Genomic DNA, 25044 nt, shown 5'->3' with positions numbered 1-25044 from the left:
TTGTTTGGTGAACTTGAAACTTCAAGTTCGAAGTTTGCCAAATTTCAAGCCAATTCAAATTTGTCACATTTGTTGAATTGAAAACCCAACCTCAATGTGAATCTCAAGTCGAACAAATGTTTTGAACAAATTCATTAAGATTTGTTGAGTTTGCCTAAAATTTGAACAAATTCACTTGATATTTGTTGAAATTACTTTTTTTAGAGAAATCATAAAAAATGAAAACAAAACCGAATACCCTAAGCCAACATTGCAACCCATGTTAATCTTTGATACCTCTGCTCTGTAATATCCTAGGAAAAGTTTTGCCCTAGGGTTTTCAGATAACTAGGGTTTCCAATAAAATCCCTTTGCTCATTCAGTAGTGAAACAAATAACTCATTCAATAGTACAATATAACATGATCCATAGTAATATTTCTGTTCATTTAACAATAACAATACAATTGAAACTTCATAACAATATCACTGTTCACTGAACATATCTAGTGCAATAGTTCACAGTATGGTAATTTAACCAATCCAATACAGTCCCAATTTCAACAGAATGTAACTAATGAACAATTGAACCCTATCTATCAATGACTTGAACTGCCTGCACAAATCCGTAGACTAATAGTGGTATACAACTTGACTTCTTTGTAAGTTTTGATCATAGAATTTGTTGGAATAACTTTAGGTCAAATCTGCTACAGGAGGATTATTAGCCAAGTCCGAATCCTCCAGGATGTCAACTGATTCTGTCCAGGATCTGTTGAATCATCTTCTACTCATGTCAGGAGACTCCACTGAATCCATCTCAGGGTATGTACTGCCTCCAGGAATTTTTGGATCTGCCTCAAACTTCTAAACAGACCTCCAACTGGCCTCGGGAAGACTTGTCATTGCTTGGTATACCCTTGGATCTGTTACAAAGTCTAACTGTTGAAATATTGTTGTCATTGATGTCAACTCAAGCAGCACCAGAAGACGCCTCAACTGTTGTCGACCAAAATGACATGGCAATTCATGATTTTTCGAGTCTGGACCTTCCTTGTTGGATTCTTCTCATTGAGCTGATTCCGGTGGTATGTGGCACGCCACGTGATTCTTCACGGTTTGTGAGTTATGCTTGTTTGAAGATGAAAGACCAAATTTGCGGGGCAATACCCCAAATGATATTGGTATTGTGCCCTATCATTGACTAGCACATTATAATCACGAAAATAACAGTTCTATCAAATATCTATGGTTAAAATATTTCATGGAGGGTCTCAAAGATTAATTGTGAACGATTGTTTCTAAAATTAAGGGCACATGCGGGTTTTGACAAATTCATTTCAAAAGTCAAAACCCCAAAGGAGTTTTTCCCTCTAAAATTTTGAATTTAAAACTCAAAATTCTCCCTCCAAAAATGGAATTCGGTTGCCTTCTTAGAAGCAATCCAAAAACTATAAAAAGGCTCTAAGATCTCCCTTCTAAGGCATGCACTCAAAGATTATCTTTTGAGTCTTGACTAATCAATTGTACTCTGAAATAATCTCTGCCCCTGTGGAACATTGAAGAATTAGACAGAGAGGGTTTCTTTTGGCAAACAATATTCTCCATCTCCAAAGTCTGAGCTCATTTGAAGGAGAAACAATTTCGGTTCTGTGGAGCAAAGCTTATTCTCTATCTCCAAAATCTCGGCTCATTTGAAGGAGCAACAGTTTCGGTTCTGTGGATTTGTTGAGATTGCAAGAGAGTTTCGTTTCTGAGATTGTGATTTTCTTGTCAAATTTTGAAAGGACCAGCTAAGAAAAGAAACTCTTTCTGATTGGTACAGGACATTCGACTATCCCTTAAAATGGACTGTGAGCTGCTTTATCCCCACGGTCATCTTGTTTAAGCTATATGACGGATTGCTACTTTGCCTTTTCAAGTGAATATCTGAGTAGCGGATTACCTTTTTGTGAAGTGTGGAATGGTTTGGTCCTCTTCCCGTGCTTGAAGACCTATCACAATCCAACAAAAAGGTGCGGATGCTTGGCCATCCAAGATTACTTATAAAAGAAGACCGAATCAGTACTTTTGCATGAGTTCTGGACTCATCTCCTGGCAGAGGAATATTTTGTTTCATTATATTGGTCCTGTGGCAACTAAAGACCAGCGAAGGACTGTGGTTTTTTGACATACCTTCTGTGCATAAGGGCTTGTCTTCAGCTCCAAAGTGGGAACCTTTGATCTATCTTAAAGAATGGCAGTTAATATATCATCTCAGCCCTAGAAGTATTAAATTATTTCTGACTCTTTCTCTGTGGTTGGATATCAGTAGCAGTCTTCGGCCTTGTTTCAGAAATAGAAGCATGTAATTTATAGGTATGACTGCAGACTTATCAAGGAGTTAAGCTGACCATACAAGCATCCAAATTACAGTGATAGCAATCTGGGTTGCTGATCAAAAACTTTGCATGGGAGCTTGACAGCAAGGTATGTTTTTTGTAGTCATAGTGAAATATTCTTGTTGAAGATTTCAGTATGTAAGAGTATTACTATTTGTTTAAACGAAATGCTTGGAGCTATCTCTGCAAGTTACAAGTGACGTTCATATGCATCAGTTGGAGTAGTTGTAGCAAATCTACAATTGGCAACAATCTTTTCATAAGTCACTTTTGAAACTGAACTGAAGAAAGGCAGTAAGAGTTTTATGCAATAGTCAGGGTTTTGGCACTTCTGTTTCAGGACATTCTCAGGGTTTATTTCTTCATTGGTAGCATATGTCACAACAGTTTGGAAGGATGAGATATTTAATGCATGTCTGCTGGACAGTCAAGCCAAGCTTCAACAGTTTGAAAACAAAACTAGAAGTAAAGGCAACAGTAATGTTTCATTATCGAGGCTGTTTACAATAAGGGTTTCATTGAAGGGAATGAGGCAGCATTGAATTTACCATAACCATCAGTTTGCAGCCTGTTGTAGACAGAGCGGTTTTTGGCATCAACGCATTTGACTAGCATCTAATCTTCTGGCAAACATTCCTTCAGTAAGGTTTGAAGCAGCACTAAGTCATTAATGAAAACAAGGGTAACAGAGGGACAACTGAGCAGCTTGAGTACTGCATGATCTGGCAGACAAGGACTTATTGAACATCAACATAATGGGCTACAGTAAACAAGTAAGAGTGTTGAAGTAGGGTTTTCATCACCTTCTAGAATGAGGGTTTTGTTGGGATTTCACTGTCATATTATCATTGAAATTTCTAAGTCTATCCATTAGAAATTTTATCTGTATTCTTCTGGTTTATTTCTCCTACTTGTTACTTACGAACAAGTTATTTAAACATATAAACATCGAAATAAACACAATACAATCTCAACCATTTTTAGATCAACAGTTGAAAGAAATAGCAAACAACACAAGTGACACCGTTATTTTTGGACAACTCGTCCTTGGAAAAACCCAATACGGGAAAACCGGTGCAACAATTCTGAGGGTTTATTTTATTATGCAGTCTATCCTTGAGTACAACTGGGTGCCAAACTGGCTCACCCGACAGAGAAAAATAACCGACATTAATACCTCTCTATTTGGAAGCAGATATTCAGAAAGTCTGCCCCATGAAACCCTTTCCAACACAACTGAAGCATTGCGTCAGCCATCCTGGCCTCTAGGTCAGCCTCAAAACCCTTTGTGTCAGACCTTTGAGGCATTGCGTAGCCTGTACGGCCTCTTTATCACTCCCAGCTAGCCTCTGTGTGGCCTGCTATGCCTTCTGCATTTGCCTCTTTGCCTCTGCGATGGTCTCTCGGCACTATCTCTGCCTTTCTGTCTAGTACTCACTACCACTTGCTGCAAACTGATCACTGATTCGACTTTACTTAGCAAACCCTGCTCTAGAAAATTGAATCACTGATCACTCTGGTGTGTTCTCCAATTGACCCTCAAGCCTCCTCTTATACTTTTCCTATTGGTCCTTCAACGACCAAGATTACATCTCTAATCAATGACTAAGATTAGATTTGTCTTGCTCCATGTCATTTGGAACCTTCTAACTCAGTTTTATATTAATACCCATTAATATTTTATTTTTCCTAAGTTTAGACTTAGGAACTCCATTAAAAATATCAATTATTTTAATATCTCCTTAATTGGGTAGAATCTGCCCAAACCATTTCTAGGTCTTGGAGATCTCATGTGCTTTAGCCTCTTCACCAATTTTCATGGCTAGAGCACATCTGATGCTGCCCCAAATCAACAATTATTGCAGGAGTTCATTGTAAGTGGGTCATTGTCCCTGGTATGGGAGCCCACAATAGTTGATTTGATTTATTATCATTTTTTAGGGAGGTTGGGTGGTGCTAGGCAGGTAATTGAAGTCACCTTCAGGTTGGAGCCTGAAAACACTTCAGGGTGTTAAGGTGGTGCTAGGGCAAGCTTGGGCTTGCAAGGGTGTTGGAGCATCCTTTCAACAACTGTTGATAAAACCAGGAACCAGGGCATTAGAGCGTCCTTCCAGTTGTTACTAGAAAATTAAACGCTTTTCTAGAGTACTAGAGAGTTGGGGCTTCCCTTTTCAGTCGGAGCTGAAGCATTTGGTGTACTCACAAAATCATTAGAAAAACGTTTGGTGGTTTTGTCTCGGAGGGCTTTTCACCTAAAGATTCTCGTGTCTACTGTTCATTGCTTATTTATGCTTTAAATTGATGCTGAAGATTAATTAATGCTTTGAAAAGATTAATAAGTTTCTAATTGATAAGAAATACTAATTCACCCCCCTCAGTATATCCAATACTAACCAGATTTCGTCTAGCCTTAGTGGAAGCTCGGATTCTGCTTGGTATACCCTCGGACCTACTTCAGATTATACCCATCTCCGTCTAACCTCAGGGAGCTCGATTTTTGTTTATATAAACTCGAACCTACTACAAACTTTATCTAGATCTTCGTCTAGCTTTAGGTAGGGCTCAAATTTTGCTCATATAACCGTTGTTGGTGCTTAGAACAATTTGGGTGATTGCAGAAGGGTTACCACTAGTTTGCCCTAAGGTAATCTCATACAGTTCCAGTATCAAAACCTATATGCCTTAGGAAACCTGATATTGCTGGCTTCATAACAGATTTCTAGGCCTTGTCGACTTTCCTTAGAATTCCCATAAATTCTTCGTTGCTTCTTCAGATTGTTAAATCCTTGTTGCCAGAACAAGAAAAAAAGTGACTAGGTAGGGTGGAATCACCTCCACTGAAACTAGTCTTTGGAGCAATGGGGTCTTAAAACCCTCAGAGTCTCAGGTTCAATCAAAACAGAGACAAATAATCCATTCCAATGATGCCTCAAATGATTCTAACCCTCTTGTATTTATATATTTCCTTGAGGGGATTTTTCTCATTAATTAATTGAGTGGGGTTCACAGCAAACCCAAACTTTGGGATTTTTGCCCCAATTGCCCCAAAACATGCCCTCCAATGCCCACACATTGGGTATTTTGGGGTTTTCCCCTTTATCAAGTACTATAGCCTACGAGGATTAATAGGCTACTTCGTCCCTTGGGTCAATTAATCTCTTAAGGACATTACATTCCCCCCTTCCCGACATTGCTTGTCCCTAAGAAATGACAAATTTGGGTGCAATAAAATTTTCCCTTCCAAAAACTCTTCTTCAACCTTTGGAACTTCCTTTACGAAATAATTAACAAGCTAACAGGGATCATCATCACACCATAGTTGCTGCTTTCACTTCTTTCATCATAAGTGAAGTTTGTGCAAAAGATACAGTTGTAGGTCTTTAGAAACAATTTGTTGGTGGTGGATCCTCCCTTAAGTAGTGAACCCTTTGCAATATTTTCCACATGCTGTCCATGCTTTGTTGCTGGTTCCCTTTCCCTTGAAGGTGACTTATTTCCAATTTCCTGGGTGCTGTTATCTAAGCATGGTTGGTCATTGAAAATATCCAACTCCATGTGGGAAAATAACCCATCAAACTGCATAAATTCAGTGGCAACAATTTCTCTTGCAATCTTGCAACCTTTTGCCTTCGACAAGAATGATATGGCAGCGTTCATAATGACTATTTGACTTGGAGGTGGGTTGTGAATTGTCTTATTTCCATGGATCAAATATTTTCTTCTTGTAATTTCGGCCATCCCAAAAGGCATTTTTGTTGTTGCATATCCTTTTTCACATCCCCTGAAGTGTTCCTTACAACTAGTGCGACTTGTGCTTCTTCCCTTAAGCTTTTTGGAAGGATCTGCTACTACAATTTGCTCTTCTTCGTGGCCCTTGTTTGCACCAGTAGTCTGATCTATACATGTTGTTGTATAGTTCTTGAGCCGAGGATGAGTAATTCTAGTTGATTTGTTATGTGTAGTTTTGATGAGCTTCTCCCTGAGTATAGATCCAGGGAAAAGTATATCTCAATCATCCTTATAGAAGATAAACTCGTTTTCCACCTTGTACCTATCATCATGAATGAGTCCATCCAATACTTCACGAGCAAATTTATTCTTGGAGTGCTCAATTAAGAGATGGGATCTCCAATCTCTCAAGAATGTGTCACGTTCCGTGGTCTCTTCATATTTGACCTCATTAGATTGTAAGCTGTTACGTGTAGTTCTACAAGCGGACATGCAAGTGACTTCTCCTTGTTTGGGTATGACCTCTATTTGCTAGGCTGTGACAATTCGGGGACCCCCATTGGTCATGCCTCTTAGCACTGCATTACCGCCATTTGGATCTCGAAATTCCATTTCCATCACTTGGTAGTTCATTATAAATCTTCCCAGTGAGTACAACTATTGTACTCCCATAATCATCTTAGTATCGACCAACTCTATTACATAAAAATCATCAGTAAGTGTATACTTACCTAATGTGATGTTCAAATGTGGAACTACCTTTGTGCATGTCATATGATATCCATCAACTACCCTCACTTTGAAGCCCTCAAATTCTTGGATGGGGATGCCTCTCCTTACCACTACGGTTGCATCGATAAAGTTGTATGTTGCTCCACCATCTATCAATGCTATGATACGTTGCCCTTGTATAGCACCCTTGATTTTGAATGTGTGATATTTAGGAACTCTTGAGAGAGTGGCGATAGTACCTCCTTCAATTCTTGGAAGTGGTTTCCTTGCTGCGTTTAGGGGTGATGGTTCTTCATAAATGGTAAGCTCCTTGCTTGGTGGCTATGTTGTATCCCTATTGCATAGTATTCAAAACAAGAATTGGTGATCGGACCGGTCCACCTCTCAAACTGGGTTTCAAATCGGAACCGGTGAAACCGGGACTGGTCAAATCTCAATCAACCGGTCTTTAAAAAAATACATGAAATAATTATTTTTTGATGAAAAAAGCTAATTTTAAGATTTAAAAAAACTATGATTGCAAACCAACTGAGACAAAATATGCAAAGTTTTCTCATTTATATACCATGTAAAGGTGAATATATAAAAATGGAACTGAGTGGTAATACATATCAACAACAAAATACATAATCAATGAGGCTCTAAATGGTCTCTAGAGTCCAAAAGCAATGCTACAAGCTATGGGGCCATTGGCCTACTACAGGTCTACATATCAGTGATCAACATGATAACTCCTCATCATGATCAAACTCATCACCACTACTAGACATGGATCATCAACATGAGCTACATAAATACTCTCGATTAGAGTTTGAGGACTCCTAAGTCTCCTCTGTAACCTCAGTAGTAGTGGTAGTAGTAGCAACAAAACTAGACATCAAAACTACAAATCATTGATTAGCATGATCACTCATGAAACCCATCATTGATTCAACGCTACTAGAAATGGGATCATCAACAAGAGATACATAAACATCATCTAGCTCAAAGTCTTCACACTTGGATTGCTCAACCCTATAATATGATAGAAATTGAAAAAGTTTAAGTAAAAGATTGCTCAAAGCCGCAACCCAATGATTTTGGTCTGAGTGAAGGGTTCATCTCCTCAACCTTATAATGTGGTCGAAAAAGCTTAGCTTGCCTAACCAATTATTTTCCTTTGAGTGAAGGGTTCATCTCCTCAACCTTATAATGTGGTCGAAAAAGCTTAGCTTGCCTAACCAATTATTTTCCTTTGAGTGAAGGGTTCATCTCCTCAACCTTATAATGTGGTCGAAAAAGCTTAGCTTGCCTAACCAATTATTTTCCTTTGAGTGAAGGGTATATTTTTTTTAAGGCCATGGTAGAGAAATTCAACAATCAATACCACTAACATCAACAAAGTTCAACAATCAATGCCGCCAACATCAAGGTACTTAAAGGGAAGCCTTGATCAAATGCCAATCTCATACCCTCACGTATGAAAGAATCAAATGGAAACATTGCAAACCCCGAAACCATGAAACCTTGAAAACCATTAAATCTGTTGAATTTCGAGTGAAATCTAAAATTTTGGTTTCTCCATATGAAATCCAATGAGGTCAAAACCACTCTCAAACGTCCCGAGTCATTTCATGGTAATATTAAAAATTTAAGTAAAGGGATCAAAATGAAAGATAAAGGAAATGCCACTTTACTTTTAGAATTTAACATTACCATTGATTGCCAATGTTACTAGGGTTGTGACACGTGAAGCAAATGAGAGTGGAGTCAAGATTTTCTTGGAGGGTCTGTTTTTGGAGGGAAACAACTCCAAATTTCCCTCAACTACTTCAAAACTCACAAAACTACATTTTGTGGGGTCTAGGATTGACTTGGCAATATGCCAACTGGTTTATGACGAAATTAGCCAGTTTATGGGAAAACTAGCTGGTTCTGTCATAAACCGGCCAATTTATGCCCAATCATGCCAAAAATTTGGGGGCTTCGCTCAGATAACCCAGTTATTCTACCGGTTCAGTGGCCTGGGCTAATGAACCCACTGGAAACCGACCAGTTCTGTCATAAACCGACCGATTTATGCCCAATCTGGCCAAAAAACTAGGGGCTCCGCTCAGATTACCAGGTTTTTCAACCAGCTTGGTGGCTTGGGCTAATAAACCTGCTGGTTTGACTGGTTTACGGCTCGAACTAGACGGTTTTGAATAATATGCGCTATCAGGCTGTTCTTCAATGTAGTGAATCTTACCCTTTCTCAAACATTGGTCACCTAGTTCCCATGATTTCTTCCAAGTGAAACAACGCTTCTTTCTTCTAATCTCATTTCGAGTTTTGGTTTCGTTGTCTAGAGATATCTTCTTGCCCTTGTCTTTTGGAGGGACTTGTGGCATGGGTGGAGTCTTCACTTTTGGTGCTGCACCTCCCATATCTCGAGTCTTCTTGATGGCGTCCTATAGGGTTGTGGGATTGAATGCCTTGCCTTAACCCAACCTTGTAGGGGTTCGGCTAATCCTTCTGTGAAGAGCATTATTAGTCTTTCTTCAGCTATGTCTGTGACCATGATTGTAGTCCATTTGAATTATGCGACATACTCTTCATGCGATCCGGTCTGGTTGAGTTGTGCCAGCTATCTAAAGTGTATATTCGAGTTCTTCTGATCAAATCTATCTATCAATCTCTGCGTAAAGTCTACATAAGGAGTGATGTTTGCATATCCCAACGTAACTAGTCCATGATACCACCAATCATGTGCATCTACTTCTATGTGTAGTGTGGCGAATTGAATAACATCTGTTTCCTGCATGGCATTAAGTCGGAAATAGGTGTCCAACTTTTGTACCCAAGCCCTTGCTGAGCACTTTGATGACCCTTTAAAAGAGGGGATGGGCGACTTTCTTACCTTGCACATCAAATCTGGTTTTCGTTGCTCCTTGGGTTTATTTTGATATTTGATGTTACTGTATTCCTGGAAAGTTATGGCTGCTCGAGTGTTCTCTTCTAGTGTTGCATACTCTCAAAAGTATTCATCATAGAATCTATTCAACTCTGCTGCTCCTTGGTTTGCGGCTGGTTGACTGTCCAAAATCTTGGGAAGCAAAGGTCTTTGGTTACTTCTGTTGGTTGCCAGAAGGGTGTCAGTGCATACAGTGGGGTCAGGGTACTGCCTTCAGTGGATGCCCTGTTACCTTCATTTGATCTGTTAGTGTTGTTATCAACAATGTTTGGATGCCTTTAGTGGATTCCCTGTTACCTACATTTAATCTGTTAGCATTGTTACTAACAATGTTTAGATTTCCTACGAGTTGTGCCATTAGCTAGGCTAGTTGTTGCTGTCCCTGAGCTAATACCCAAGCTATTTCTTGTTGTTGTCCTTGCATTAATATGTCGGTCATTTGCTACTATCCCTGGAGTATTGGATTTAGTAAGATACCGAGACCCTGTTCTCCTTAACTTGTTCCATCTCTCATGGTTGAATGATGGGTGTTCCTTTTTATCCTTACTCTCATTGCTTGTATCTTCTGGAAGCATACAAGGCTTATGCACTCACAAGATGGTAGGATGATCAACTTTGATACCACTGTAATATCTTAGGAAAATTTTTGCCCTAGGGTTTTCTGACAACTAGGGTTTACAGTAAAATCTGTTTGCTCATTCAGTAGTGAAACAAATAACTCATTCAATAGTACAATATAACATGATCAATACTAATATCGCTATTCATTTAACAATAACAATACCATTGCTCCACAACAATATCGATTTTGTCAAAGATTTGTTGAATCAGGGAGGACTCGACTCTGCTTGGTATGCCCGCAGAGCTGTTACAGAGTCTAACCAAATTTCGTCATGCACTCACAAGATGGTAGGATGATCAACTCTGATACCATTGTAATATCTTAGGAAAATTTTTGCCCTAGGGGTTTCTGACAACTAGGGTTTACAATAAAATATGTTTGCTCATTCAATAGTGAAACAAATAACTCATTCAATAGTACAATATAACATGATCAATACCAATATCACTGTTCATTTAACAATAACAATACCATTGCTCCACAACAATATCACTGTTCATTTAACAATAACAATACCATTGCTCCACAACAATATCACTGTTCATTGAACATATCTAGTGCAATAGTTCATAGTATGGTAATTTAACCAATCAAATATAGTCCCAATTTCAACATAATGTAATTAATGAGCAATTGAACCCTATCTATCAATGACCTGAACTTCTTATACAAATCTGCAAACTCATAGTGTTACAACTTGGATTCCTTTGTAAGTTCTGATCAGAGAATTTGCTGGAATAACTTCAGGTCAAATCTGCTACAAGAAAATTATTGGGCATGTTTGAATTCTAGAGGATGCCAATCGATTTTGTCAAAGATTCGTTGAATCCGTTTTCTACTCACGTCAGGAGACTCCACTGAATCCATCTCAGGGTCTGTACTGCCTCTAGGAATTTTCAGATTTGCCTTAGACTTCTAAACAAGCCTTCGAAAAGCCTTAGGGAGGACTCGACTCTACTTGGTATGCCCGCAGAGCTGTTATAGAGTCTAACCAAATTTTGTCTAGCCTCATTGGAAGCTTCGATTATGCTTGGTATACCCTCAGACCTGCTTCAGATTTTACCCAAATCTCTATCTAGCCTCAGCGAGATCAGTTTTTGTTTGTATAACATTAGACCTACTACAAACGTTATCCAAATTTTCGTCTAGCCTTAAGGAGGACTTAGATTTTGCTTGTATAATCGTTGTTGGTGCTTAGAACAATTTAGGTGATTGCAGAAGGGTTAACACTGGTCTACCCTTGTTAAAATTGGAAACTAGGGCCAAACTCCATGTGGATCACCTTATTTATGGCTTCTGATATTTTTCCTAGATTCCTCTCATCGAGAGGTGTAGGATTGATCTAAAGATCATTCGATTCCAATAAGTATTTATGGAGAGATGAATTTATTTTGATTATGGACAAATTGTCAAGGGCGGCCAACAAACTTATGTAGGCTCAAAAGCCCAATAGTCACGTCTATTCAACCTCAATGTTTGCATATAAATACAAGGAACATTCTCCTCATTTGGACAATTCAATTCACTCATCTTCTCTCTCTCTCTCCTACGCATAAAAGGAGCGTCTCTCTCTCTCACATGTGTGGTTGAAAGGAAGACGTCCTAGGGCAAGGAAGACGCAGAAAGAAGGATGCTAGGGCAGTAGGTCATCTCTTTGACCAACGTTGACCAAGCATTGACCTTTCAAAAGTGCGGATTGGGTGTGGTTGCCTCTCCTAGGCAGACCGCAATTTTTGGCACGAAAACCGAGGTGATCTGAGCTTTGGTTTGATCGGTGTTGACTGCCGTAGTTTAGGCCTGCAATTGACTTCAGAAATCTGCAAATTGACTGTACTTTTGGGGCTATTCAATGGCTGTTTCTTCAGGTTGTTCAAGGACAAGTTGACCGGAAATTGACCAAGCATTTTAGAGGTCAATTTCAGCTAGATTGACCAAGTTTGACTTTGCTGATCTAGGGTTTGCTGCTGCTGATATAAAATCACAGAATTAAGGTTTTGTACTATTTCTCTCTGCTGAACTATTGAAGATAAAAGAAGATTTGATCAAAGGGTTTCCCTGCATTGGTGTTTGTCCCTGGCTAGCCGCCACATCTTGTGTCTCTTGTCTTGTCTTGTTTTCTGTTGATCATTTAATGTTCTATCTGCACTTTATTTAATGTGTATGTGATTGCTAATCTGTGGGTAATAAGAAGAAAAATAAGTAAACTGCTCTAAGCATAGAACATACCATAATTTAACAACTCTAGGGCAATCTCACACAGTTTTAGTCTCAGAACCTATTTGCCTCAAGAAATTCAATATTGCTTGATTCATAACATATTCGTAGGACTTGTTGACTTGCCTTAGAATTCCCTTGTTTTTGGAGGGACTTATGGCATGGGTGGGGTCTTCACTTTTGGTGCTGCACCTCCCATATCTCGAGTCTTCTTGATGACGTCTTGTAGGGTTGTGGGATTGAATGACTTAACCCAACCCTGTAGGGGTTCAGCTAATCCTTTTGTGAAGAGCATGATTAGTCTTTTTTCGGCTATGTGTGTGACCGTGATTGCAGTCTGTTTGAATTCTGCGATATACTCTTCATGCGATTCGTCTGGTTGAGTTGTGCCAACTATTCAAAGTGTATATTCAAGTTCTTCTGATCAAATCTATCAATCAATCTCTGCGTAAAGTCTACATAAGAAGTGATGTTTGGATGTCCCAACGTAACCAGTCCATGGTACCACCAATCATGTGCATCTACTTCTAGGTGTAGTGTGGCAAATTGAATAGCATCTATTTCCTGCATGGAATTAAGTTGGAAATAGGTGTCCAACTTTTGCACTGAAGCCCTTGTTGAGCACTTTGATGACCCATCAAAAGAGGGGATGGGCGACTTTCTTACCTTGTACATAAAATTTGGATCTCGTTGCTCCTTGGGGTTTATTTTGGTATTTGATATTACTGTATTCCCTAAAGGTTAATCTGGATCTCGTTGCTCCTTGTGGTTTATTTTGGTATTTGATATTACTGTATTCCCTAAAGGTTATGGCTACTCGATTGTTCTCTTCTAGTGCTGCATACTCTCAAAAGTATTCATCAAAGAGTCTATTCGGCTCTGCTGCTCCTTGGGTTGCGGCTAGTTGATTGTCCAAAATCTTGGGAAGCAAAGGTCTTTGGTTACTTCTGTTGGTTGCCCTGGTGTCAATGCATATAGTTGGGCCAGGGTACCACTGCCTTCAGTGGATGCCCCGTTACCTTCATTTGATCTGTTAGTGTTGTTATCAACAATGTTTGGATGCTTTCAGTGGATTCCCTATTACCTACATTTAATCTGTTAGCATTGTTAATAGCAAAGTTTAGATTTCCTACGAGTTGTGCCATTAGCTGGGTTAATTGTTGCTTTCCCTGAGCTAATACCCAGGCTATTTCTTGCTATTGTCCTTACATTAATATGTCGGCCATTTGCTACTATCCCTGGAGTATTGGATTTAGTAAGATACCAAGACCCTGTTCTCTTGTTCCATCTCCCATGGTTGAATGATGGGTGTTCCTTTTTATCCTTACTATCATTGCTTGTATCTTTTGGAAGTATACAAGGCTCATGCACTCACAAGATGGTAGGATGCTCAGCTCTGATACCACTGTAATATCTTAGGAAAATTTTTGCCCTAGGGTTTTGTGACAACTAGGGTTTCCAATAAGATCTATTTGCTCATTCAGTAGTGAAACAAATAACTCATTCAATAGTACAATATAACATGATCCATACTAATGTCGCTGTTCATTTAACAATAACAATAACATTGCTCCACAACAATATCACTGTTCACTGAACATATCTAGTGCAATAGTTCACAGTATGGTAATTTAACCAATCAAATATAGTCCCAATTTCAACATATTGTAATTAATGAGCAATTGAACCCTATCTATCAATGACCTGAACTTCTTGTACAAATCTGCAAACTAATAGTTTACAACTTGGACTCCTTTGTAAGTTCCGATCAGAGAATTTGCTGGAATAACTTCAAGCTGAATCTGCTACAATAAGATTATTGGTCATGTTTGAATTCTAGAGGATGGCAATCGATTTTGTCCAAGATTTATTGAATCTGTCTTCTACTCACGTCAGGAGACTCCATTGAATCCATCTCAGGGTCTGTACTGCCTCTAGGAATTTTCAGATTTGCCTTAGACTTCTAAACAGGGCTCCGACAAGCCTTAGGGAGGACTCGATTCTGCTTGGTATGCTCGCAGAGCTGTTATAGAGTCTAACCAAATTTCGTCTAGCCTCATTGGAAACTTCGATTCTGCTTGGTATACACTGGACTTGCTTCAGATTTTACCCAGATCGCTGTTGGTGCTTAGAACAATTTAGGTGATTGCAGAAGGGTTAACGCTGGTCTACCCTAGGGTGATCTCACACTGTTTCAGTCTCATAACCTATTTGCCTCAAGAAATTCAGTATTGCTAGATTCATAACATATTCGTAGGACTTGTTGACTTTAGAATTCCCTTGTTTTTGGAGGGACTTGTGGCATGGGTGGAGTCTTCATTTTGGGTGCTGGACCTCCCATATCTTGAGTCTTCTTGATGATGTCCTGTAGGGTTGTGGGATTGAATGCCTTAACCCAACCATGTAGAGGTTCGACTAATCCTTCTGTGAAGAGCATGATTAGTCTTTCTTCGGCTATGTCTGTGACCATGATTGCAGTCCGTTTGAATTCCGTGATATACTCTTCACGTGATCCGGTCTGGTTGAGTTGTGCCAGCTCTCTAAAGTGTATATTCGAGTTCTTCTGATCAAATCTATCTATCAATCTTTGCGTAAAGTCTACATAAGAAGTGATGTTTGCATGTCCCAACGTAACCAGTCCATGATACCACCAATCATGTGCATCTCCTTCTAGGTGTAGTGTGGCGAATTGAATAACATCTATTTCCTGCATGGGATTAAGTCGGAAATAGGCATCCAATTTTTGTATCCAAGCCCTTACTAACCACTTTGATGACCCATCAAAAGAGGGGACGGGTGGCTTTCTTACCTTGCACATCTAATCTGGATTTTGTTGCTCCTTGGGTTTATTTTGGTATTTGATGTTACTATGTTCCCGGAAAGTTATGGCTGCTCGATTGTTCTCTTCTAGTGCTGATACTCTCAAAAGTATTTATCAAAGAGTCTATTCGGTTCTGCTGCTCCTTGGGTTGCAGCTGGTTGACTGTCCAAAATCTTGGGAAGCAAAGGTCTTTGGTTACTTCTGTTGGTTGCCCTGGTGTTAGTGCATATATTGGGGCTAGGGTACCACTGCCTTTAGTGGATGCCTTGTTACCTTCATTTGATCTGTTATTGTTGTTATGAACAATGTTTGGATGTCTTCAGTGGATTCCCTGTTAACTACATTTAATTTGTTAGCATTGTTACCAGCAATGTTTAGATTTCCTACGAGTTGTGCCATTAGCTGGGCTAATTTATGATGTCCCTGAGCTAATACCCAGGCTATTTCTTGCTGTATTTTTTGCATTAATAGGTCAGTCATTTGCTACTATCGAGATGCTGTTCTCTGTGTGATCATTCAGTGGTGAAACAGATAACTCATTCAATAGTACAATATAACATGATCCATACTAATATCACTGTTCATTTAACAATAACTATACCATTTCTCCACACCAAAATCACTATTCACTGAACATATCTAGTGCAATAGTTCACAGTATGGTAATTTAACCAATCGAATATAGTCCCAATTTCAACATAATGTAATTAATGAGCAATTGAACCCTATCTATCAATGACCGAAACTTCTTGTACAAATCCGAAAACTAATAGTATTACAACTTGGACTCCTTTGTAAGTTCTGATAAGAGAATTTGCTGGAATAACTTCAGGCTGAATCTGCTACAAGAAGATTATTGGTCAAGTTTGAATTCTTTGAGGATGCCAATCAATTCTGTCCAAGATTTTTTGAATCTGTCTTCTACTCACGTCAGGAGACTCCACTGAATCCATGTTAGGGTCTATACTGCCTTTAGGAATTTTTAGATCTGCCTTAGACTTCTAAACAATCCTCCGACAAGCCTTAGGGAGGACTTGACTCTGCTTGGTATGCCCTCAGATCTGTTACAAAGTCTAACCAGATTTCGTCTAGCCTTAGTGGAAGCTTTGATTCTGCTTGGTATACCCTCAGACCCACTTCAAATTATACCTGAACTTCTTGTACTTCAATGACCTGAACTTCTTGTACAAATCCGCAAACTAATAGTGTTACAACTTGGACTCCTTTGTAAGTTCTGATCAGAGAATTTGCTGGAATAACTTCAGGCCGAATCTGCTACAAGAAGATTATTGGTCATGTTTGAATTCTTGAGGATGCCAATCGATTTTGTCTAAGATTTGTTGAATCCGTCTTCTACTCATGTCAGGAGACTCCATTGAATCCATCTCAGGGTCTGTACTGCCTCTAGGGATTTTCAGATTTGCATTAGACTTTTAAACGGGCCTCCGACAAGCCTCAGGGAGGACTCGACTCTGCTTGGTATGCCCGCAGAGATGTTATAGAGTCTAACCAAATTTCGTCTAGCCTCATTGGAAGCTTCGATTCTGCTTGGTATACCCTCGGACCTGCTTCCGATTATACCCAAATCTCTGTCTAGCCTTAGGGAGCTCGGTTTCTGTTTGTATAACCTCAGAGCTACTACAAACTCAGAATTTGCTTGTATAACTGCTGTTGGTTCTTAGAACAATTTAGGTGAGTTCAGAAGGGTTAACACTGGTCTCCCCTAGGGTAATCTCACACAGTTCTAGTCTCAGAACCTATTTGCCTCAAGAAACTCAGTATTGTTGGATTCATAACATATTCGTAGGCCTAGTTGACTTGCCTTAGAATTCCCTTGTTTTTGGAGGGACTTGTGGCATGGGTGGAGTCTTCACTTTTGGTGCTGCACCTCCCATATCTTGAGTCTTCTTCATGATCTCTTGTAGGGTTGTGGATTTTATGCCTTAACCCAACCCTGTAGGGGTTCAGCTAATCCTTCTGTGAAGAGCATGATTAGTCTTTCTTTGGTTATGTCTGTGAGCATGATTGCAGTCCGTTTGAATTCTGCGATATAGTCTTCATGAGTTCCTGTCTGCTTGAGTTGTGCCAACTCTCTAGAGTATATTCGAGTTATTCTGATCAAATCTATCTATCAATCTCTGCGTAAAGTCTACATAAGAAGTGATGTTTGGATGTCCCAAAGTAACCAGTCCATGATACCACCAATCATGTGCATATACTTCTAGGTGTAGTGTGGCGAATTGAATAGCATCTGTTTCTTGTTGGAAATAGGTTTCCAACTTTTGTACCCAAGCCCTTGCTGAGCACTTTGATGACCCATCAAAAGAGGGGATGGGTGACTTTCTTACCTTGCACATCAAATCTAGATTTCGTTGTTCCTTGGGTTTATTTTGGTATTTGATGTTATTGTATTCCCAGAAAGTTATGGTTGCTTGAGTTTTCTCTTCTAGTGCTGCATACCCTCAAAAGTATTCATCAAAGAGTCTATTTGGCTTTGATGCTCCTTGGGTTACGGTTAGTTGACTGTCCAAAATCTTGGGAAGCAAACTTCCAAGTTCTTCGGTTACTTCTGTTGGTTGCCAGAAGGGTGTCAGTGCATACAGTAGGGCCAGGGTACCACTGCTTTCAGTGGATGCCCTGTTACCTTCATTTGATTTGTTAGTGTTGTTATCAACAATGTTTGGATGCCTTCAGTGGATTCCCTGTTACCTACATTTAATCTGTTAGCGTTGTTACTAGCAATGTTTAGATTTCCTACGAGTTGTGCCATTAGTTGGGCTAATTATCGCTGTCCTTGAGCTAATACCTAGGCTATTTCTTGTTGTTGTCCTTGCATTAATCTGTCGGTCATTTGATACTATCCCTAGAGTATTGGATTTAGTAAGATACTGAGATCCTGTTCTCCTTGTCTTGTTCCATCTCCCATGGTTGAATGATGGGTGTTCCTTTTTATCCTTACTATCATTGCTTGTATCTTCTGGAAGCATACAAGGTTCATGCACTCACAAGCTGGTAGGATGCTTAGCTTTGATACCACTGTAATATCTTAGGAAATTTTTTCCCCTAGGTTTTCCAATAAAATTTGTTTGCTCATTCAGTAGTGAAACAAATAACTCATTCAATAGTACAATATAACATGATCCGTACTAATACCACTGTTCATTTAACAATAACAATACCATTGCTCCACAACAATATCACTGTTCACTGAACATATCTAGTGCAATAGTTCACAGTATGGTAATTTAACCAATCAACTATAGTCCCAATTTCAACATAATGTAATTAATGGGCAATTGAAGCCTATCTATCAATGACCGAAACTTATTGTACAAATTCGCAAACTAATAGTGTTACAACTTGGACTCCTTTGTAAGTTCTGATCAGAGAATTTGCTGGAATAACTTCACGCTGAATCTGCTACATGAAGATTATTAGTCAAGTTTGAATTCTTGAGGATGCCAATCAACTCTGTCCAAGATTTGTTGAATTTGTCTTCTACTCAAGTCAGGAGACTCCACCGAATCCATCTCAGGGTCTGTACTGCCTTTAGGAATTTTCAGATCTGCCTTAGACTTCTAAACAAGCCTCTGACAAGCCTTAGGGAGGACTCGACTCTGCTTGGTATGCCCTCAGATCTGTGATAGAGTCTAACCAAATTTCGTCTAGCCTTAGTGGAAGCTCTGATTCTGTTTGGTATACCCTCAGACCTACTTCAAATTATACCCAGATCTCTGTCTAGCCTCAGGGAGCTCGTTTTTTGTTTGCATAACCTCGGAGCTACTACAAAATTTATCGAAATCTTCGTCTAGCGTTAGGTAGGGCTCAGATTTTGCTTGTATAACCGCTGTTGGTGCTCGAAAAAATTCAGGTGATTGCAAAAGGGTTAACACTGCTCTCCCCTAGGGTAATCTCACACAGTTCTAGTCTCAGAACCTATTTGCCTCAAGAAACTCAGTATTGTTAGATTCATAACATATTTTTAGGCCTTGTTGACTTGCCTTAGAATTCCCTTGTTTTTGGAGGGACTTGTGGCCACAATCTTCAATTTTTGGTGTTGCACCTCCCATATCTCGAGTCTTCTTGTTGACGTCCTGTAGGGTTGTGGGATTGAATTCCTTAACCCAACCGTGTAGGGGTTCGGCTAATCCTTTTGTGAAGAGCATGATTATTCTTTCTTCGACTATGTCTGTGACCTTGATTGCAGTCCATTTGAATTCTGCGATGTACTTTTCATTCGATCCGGTCTGCTTGAGTTGTGCCAGCTCTTTAAAGTGTATATTCGAGTTCTGCTGATCAAATCTATCTATCAATCTTTGCATAAAGTCTACATAAGAAGTGATGTTTGGATGTCCCAACATAACCAGTCCATGAAACCACCAATCATGGGCATCTACTTCTAGGTGTAGTGTGGCAAATTGAATAGCATCTGTTACCTGCATTGCATTAAGTCGGAAATAGGTGTCCAAATTTTGTACCCAAGCCCTTGCTGAGCACTTTGATGACCCATCAAAAGAGGGGATGGGCAACTTTTTTACCTTGCACATCAAATATGGATTTCTTTGCTTCTTGGGTTTATTTTGGTATTTGATGTTACTGTATTCCGGGAAAGTTATGGCTGCTCAAGTGTTCTCTTCTAGTGCTACATACTCTCAAAGGTATTCATCAAAGAGTCTATTCGACTCTGCTACTCCTTGGGTTGCGGCTGGTTGACTGTCCAAAATCTTGGGAAGGAAATGTCTTTGGTTACTTTTGTTGGTTGCCCTGGTGTTAGTGCATTTAGTTGGGCTAGGGTACCACTACTTTCAGTGGATGCCCTGTTACCTTCCTTTGATTTGTTAGTGTTGTTATCAACAATGTTTGGATGCCTTCAGTGGATTCCCTGTTACCTACATTTACTCTGTTAGCGTTATTACTAGCAATGTTTAGATTTCCTATGAGTTGTGCCATTAGCTTGGCTAATTGTTTCTGTCCCTGAGCCAATACCCAGGCTATTTCTTGATGTTGTCCTTGCATATGTCGGTCATTTGCTACTATCCATGGAGTATTGCATTTAATAAGATACTGAGATCCTGTTCTCATTGTCTTGTTCCATCTCCTATGGTTGAATGATGGGTCTTCCTTTTTATCCTTACTGTCATTGCTTGTATCTTCTGGAAGCATACAAGGCTCATGCACTCACAAGTTGGTGCGATGCTCAGCTTTGCTACCACTATAATATCTTAGGAAAATTTTTGCCGTAGGGTTTTTTTGCATACTAGGGTTTCCAATAAAGTCTGTTTGCTCATTTAGTGTTGAAACAAATAACTCATTAAATAGTACAATATAACATGATCCATACTAATATCACTGTTCATTTAATAATAACAATACCATTGCTCCATAACAATATCACTGTTCATTGAACATATCTAGTGCAATAGTTCACAATATGGTAATTTAACCAATCAAATATAGTCCCAATTTCAACGTAATGTAATTAATGAGCAATTGAACCCTATCTATCAATGACCTGAACTTCTTGTACAAATTTGCAAACTAATAGTGTTACAACTTGGACTCCTTTGTAAGTTATGATCAAAGAATTTGTTGGAATAACTTTAGGCTGAATCTGCGACTGGAAGATTATTGGTCAAGTTTGAATTCTTAAGGATGCTAATCGATTTTGTCCAAGATTTGTTGAATCCGTATTCTACTCACGTCAGGAGACTCCACTGAATCCATCTCATGGTTTGTACTGCCTCTAGGAATTTTCAGATTTGCCTTAGACTTCTAAACAGGCCTTCGACAAGCCTCAGGGAGGACTCGACTTTCCTTGGTATGCCCGCAGATCTGTTACAAAGTCTAACCAGATTTCGTCTAGCCTTAGTGGAAGCTCTGATTTTGCTTGGTATACCCTCAGACCTATTTTAGATTATACCAATGTTGCACACATCGCGATCGGGATTTAATCGGCGCCGGGAAAAAAGCGGAAAAAATCGTTAAAATCGGGAAAAAATCGGAAAAAAGCGGGAAAAAATCGTTTGGCACAAAAATATTCATTTTTTTTCAATTTTTTTAATATCTAAACCATCTACAACATAAAATAAATACATTGACACATAAATATGATAAAAAAACTAATATATAAGATGTTCAATATCATTTCTAGCGCTAAAATCACACATAACATTGAATCATGTCCTGAATAGTAAGTCCTGAGTCCCAAGTCCAACTCAGCCTCAAAATATCAACAAAAAATATGATAATGTATCTCATCATGTCATAATGTCATATACAATAAAATGAAAGTCTAATCCTATTGATTTCCTCTGCCCCTCTTGCGAGAAAATGGCACAACTTTCTCTTTCCCTCTAGATGTAGAAGCTGGTGCCTGTGGTGGTGGAAATGGCAGTGGAGTCTGACGTGCTCTAGAAGCTGAAGAACTAGTAGTAGCAGCTACAGGAGGCTAAGGTGGACGGAGACCACGTCCCCTACTGGTGGTAGTGGTAGCCCGGGTAGCCCGGGTAGGCGGTGTCACCTCCTCCTCCTGCTCCTCCAACTCCTCCTCCTCCTGCTCCTGCTCCTGCTCCTGCTCCCCCTCCTCCTCCCCCTCATCCTGCACTAACCAATCCTCAGTGGGATCCATGAGAGGCCTCTCGGTCTCAACCCTCCATTCAGCAGTGGTGTCAATCCCATCCAATGAGATGGCTTCCGTATTAGGTGTCTTCTCTAGTTGTTTCACCCACAATCGAAGATTGTAGTAGACATAGACCATGTCATTAAGTCTATGGGACTCCAACCTGTACAAAGTTCATGAAATAATAAATTAATAATTAATATTATAAAAAAAATATTGTTTAAAACTTTAATGAATTCAAAAATTTATTTGGAAATTTGCAATATTTTAAATGTTTAAGTGTTAACCTATTGCGCTTCTTGTTGTGTATTTTTTCAAATACACTCCAATTGCGCTCACATCCCGAGGAGCTGCATGTTTGGCTGAGGATCCGCACGGCAAGATTTTGCAAAAGGGGTACTCTGCCACCATACATCTTCCACCATGCGTCTACAACAAAATTACAAAGAAAATTTTAAATAAACATAAGAAAAAAATGGAATTTGAAGAAACAATGAAATTTGAAACAAAGTTACAAAGTACATACTACAAACTAAAAAATACCTGGCATTTTAACCGTCCTATCAATGACAGCCATCTCAAAGCCAAATGTGCCAGCTGACAACTTATATTGCTCAATTTGTCTAGAGACCTCCATACGTTCTTCTGAAGTTCTCACCATCTTCTGGACACAGGTTAATAATCCTTCCACGACCTCAACATCAAAATTAAACCCACATGCATAAGAAAATGCAGGGTTCAGGAAAAGGCCAGCAGCATGAATGGGACGATGGAGTGTGTTGTTCCATCGCTCATCAATGACGTTCCATAGAAGGAGTTGTCTCTGGAACCCATCATCTCCCTTGTCATCATAGTAGGACCGAATGGCTTCTTTGGCCCTATCCATGGCTTCATACAAATAGCCCATTGCGGGCTTCTCACCATCAACCAACCGAAGAACCTTTACCAAAGGTTCTGTAACAGCGCACACCTCCTGCACTCCCGCCCAGAAGTCCTCCTGGTATGAAACTAGTCTGCAGACGGCCTCTCCTTCTGGTTTGCGGCTCATTGACGAAGCACGCCACTCCTCTGAAAGAAACATTCTCTTCAAATCCCACATAGAATTCAAGAGGGATTGAAGAGATATGAAACTCGTCGCAAACCGTGTAATGGCGGGGCGCACCAACTCTTTGTTGTTGGTGCATTTTCTCATCAAGCTAAGCACAGATGTGTGATTGTAAATAAATTTTGTGATGCTTTTTGATGAGTCAACAACCTCTTTGACAAAGGGAATTTTCCCAATGTCCTCTAACATCAATCAATACAATGGGCAGCACAAGGTGTCCAAAATAAAGTAGGATGCCTGTCCATAAGCATTCTACCAGCAGCAACATAATTTGCAGCATTGTCCGTTATGACTTGGACAACATTTTCTGCACCCACCTCCAAAATAAACACATCCAGCAAATCACATAAAGTTTTTGCATCTTTCATTTGATGAGTTGCATCAACAGATTTGATAAACATAGTCCCCAAGGGACAACTAACCAAGAAGTTTATAAGGGTTCTCCCCTTTTGGTCAGTCCAACCATCTGACATAACAGTGCATCCTGTTTGTGCCCATGATGCCCTAAAATCCTCCAATCTTTGGGTGCAGTCACGCTTTTCATCTTGAAGAAGCCGGCCTCTGAAATCATGAAGAGAAGGGAGTTTGTACCCCGGGCCAACACTGGCAACAGCATCAAGAGTAGGTTGGAAAAATGGATTATTCCTTATAATGCTGAAAGGAATATCACTCCAGAGGAGAAATTTTGTCATCAACTTGTCAGCTTTTTCTTTTTCAGTTCTTTTTAGCATTGAACCAATAGTTGGTTGTGAACCAGGTGTGGTTCGAGGAACAAAATATGATGATGCAGCTACCGGATTGACTGACGCTGCAGTAGAACCTGTGCCACTTGGCCCACTTCCTTCAACTGACCTTTTTAGTTGCCTTTTGAGTTCTTCTTTGGCGTCTCTAGTGTGCTCTAATTCTCCCAATGCTCTCATGGCTTTTTGGATAATTTCAGCATTTGTCTTTAGACAGGGCCCCACATCACGTCCAGGGATTTGTGCAAGGTGGAACTTCAACCTGTACACCCCCCCGAATATTTCCTTTCCACACAACTTGCAATACAAGTTTTGTCTATCATTCGGAGTTTTAGGGTCACCATATTCCCAGAAAGGATCCAATTTCCTTGGCATGTTTGTTTTTGAATTTTGAATTTGCAAACCTATGGAAAAATAAGGATTAGGAAATAGGAATTTAGGATTACATAAATGATAATAGTAAATTACTAAATACAAATTACAATTTAGCATTTGCAAAATTACAAGCTAATTATTTCCAAAATCCCAATTTCTAAACCCAAGTTACCCAACCAAATGCCAAAAAACAATGAAAAATAAAAAAAAATAAACAATGTTTAAAGAAAATGAGAAAATAAAAATCAAAAATTGGTTCTCATAGTCATAACAAATAACCCATCCCAAATCAATGAAAAATTTCCAAAAATTCTTTAAAAACAATGAAAAACAAAGTTTTTATAGAACCAAAACAAAAAAAAATTAATCTACATACCTGGTTTATGGACAAATTGGCGATCTTGGCTTGGATTCCTCCTAAAATCGCTTCGATTCGCTCCCACAACCGACGGCAACCCTCTCCCTCACTTCTTCTCCTTCTCCTCCGCGGCGGACTGCTGAATGAATAAAAAAAAATTCGTTTTTTCCATATAAAACCCCGCTGCTGCGCGCCCTCGCGATTTTAAGTGTAAAAATCGCGATTTTATCGAAAAAATCGCGATTTTTTCGATAAAAATCGCTATAAAAAAAAAGAGGCGATTTTTTCGATAAAAATCGCGCTTTGAATCGGCGATTTTAAAAAATCGCGATTTTACGATTTAATCGCGATTTTATCGCGATGTGTGCAACACTGGATTATACCCAGATCTCTGTCTAGCCTCAGGGAGCTCGGTTTCGGTTTGTATAACCTTAGAGC

General features: G+C 39.4%; 1 protein-coding gene across 1 annotated transcript; it reads right to left on the bottom strand.

The window, feature by feature from the left end:
* Positions 1-22089: 22089 nt before the first annotated feature.
* LOC149237571 (uncharacterized) lies at positions 22090-24308 on the bottom strand. Its single transcript, XM_089366840.1, has 2 exons — positions 22316-24308; positions 22090-22191 (listed from the first exon to the last, which is right to left on the bottom strand). The coding sequence occupies exon 1, from the start codon at positions 24246-24248 to the stop codon at positions 23322-23324; it is 927 nt and encodes a 308-aa protein (XP_089222966.1). The 5' UTR covers positions 24249-24308; the 3' UTR covers positions 22090-22191; positions 22316-23321.
* Between the last annotated feature and the right edge of the window lie 736 nt (positions 24309-25044).

The sequence above is a fragment of the Pinus tabuliformis genome, chromosome 8, assembly GCF_031772625.1.
Source record: "Pinus tabuliformis cultivar Carrire ecotype Pingquan chromosome 8, CPIR1, whole genome shotgun sequence".
Classification (NCBI taxonomy): domain Eukaryota; kingdom Viridiplantae; phylum Streptophyta; class Pinopsida; order Pinales; family Pinaceae; genus Pinus; species Pinus tabuliformis.
The sequence above is the reverse complement of the archived record's forward strand: the minus strand, read 5'-3'. Positions and strand labels throughout refer to the sequence as shown.

Excerpts from the sequence above, each read along its gene's own strand:
- LOC149237571 (XM_089366840.1), bottom strand. The coding sequence starts at position 24,248 with ATGCCAAGGAAATTGGATCCTTTCTGGGAATATGGTGACCCTAAAACT.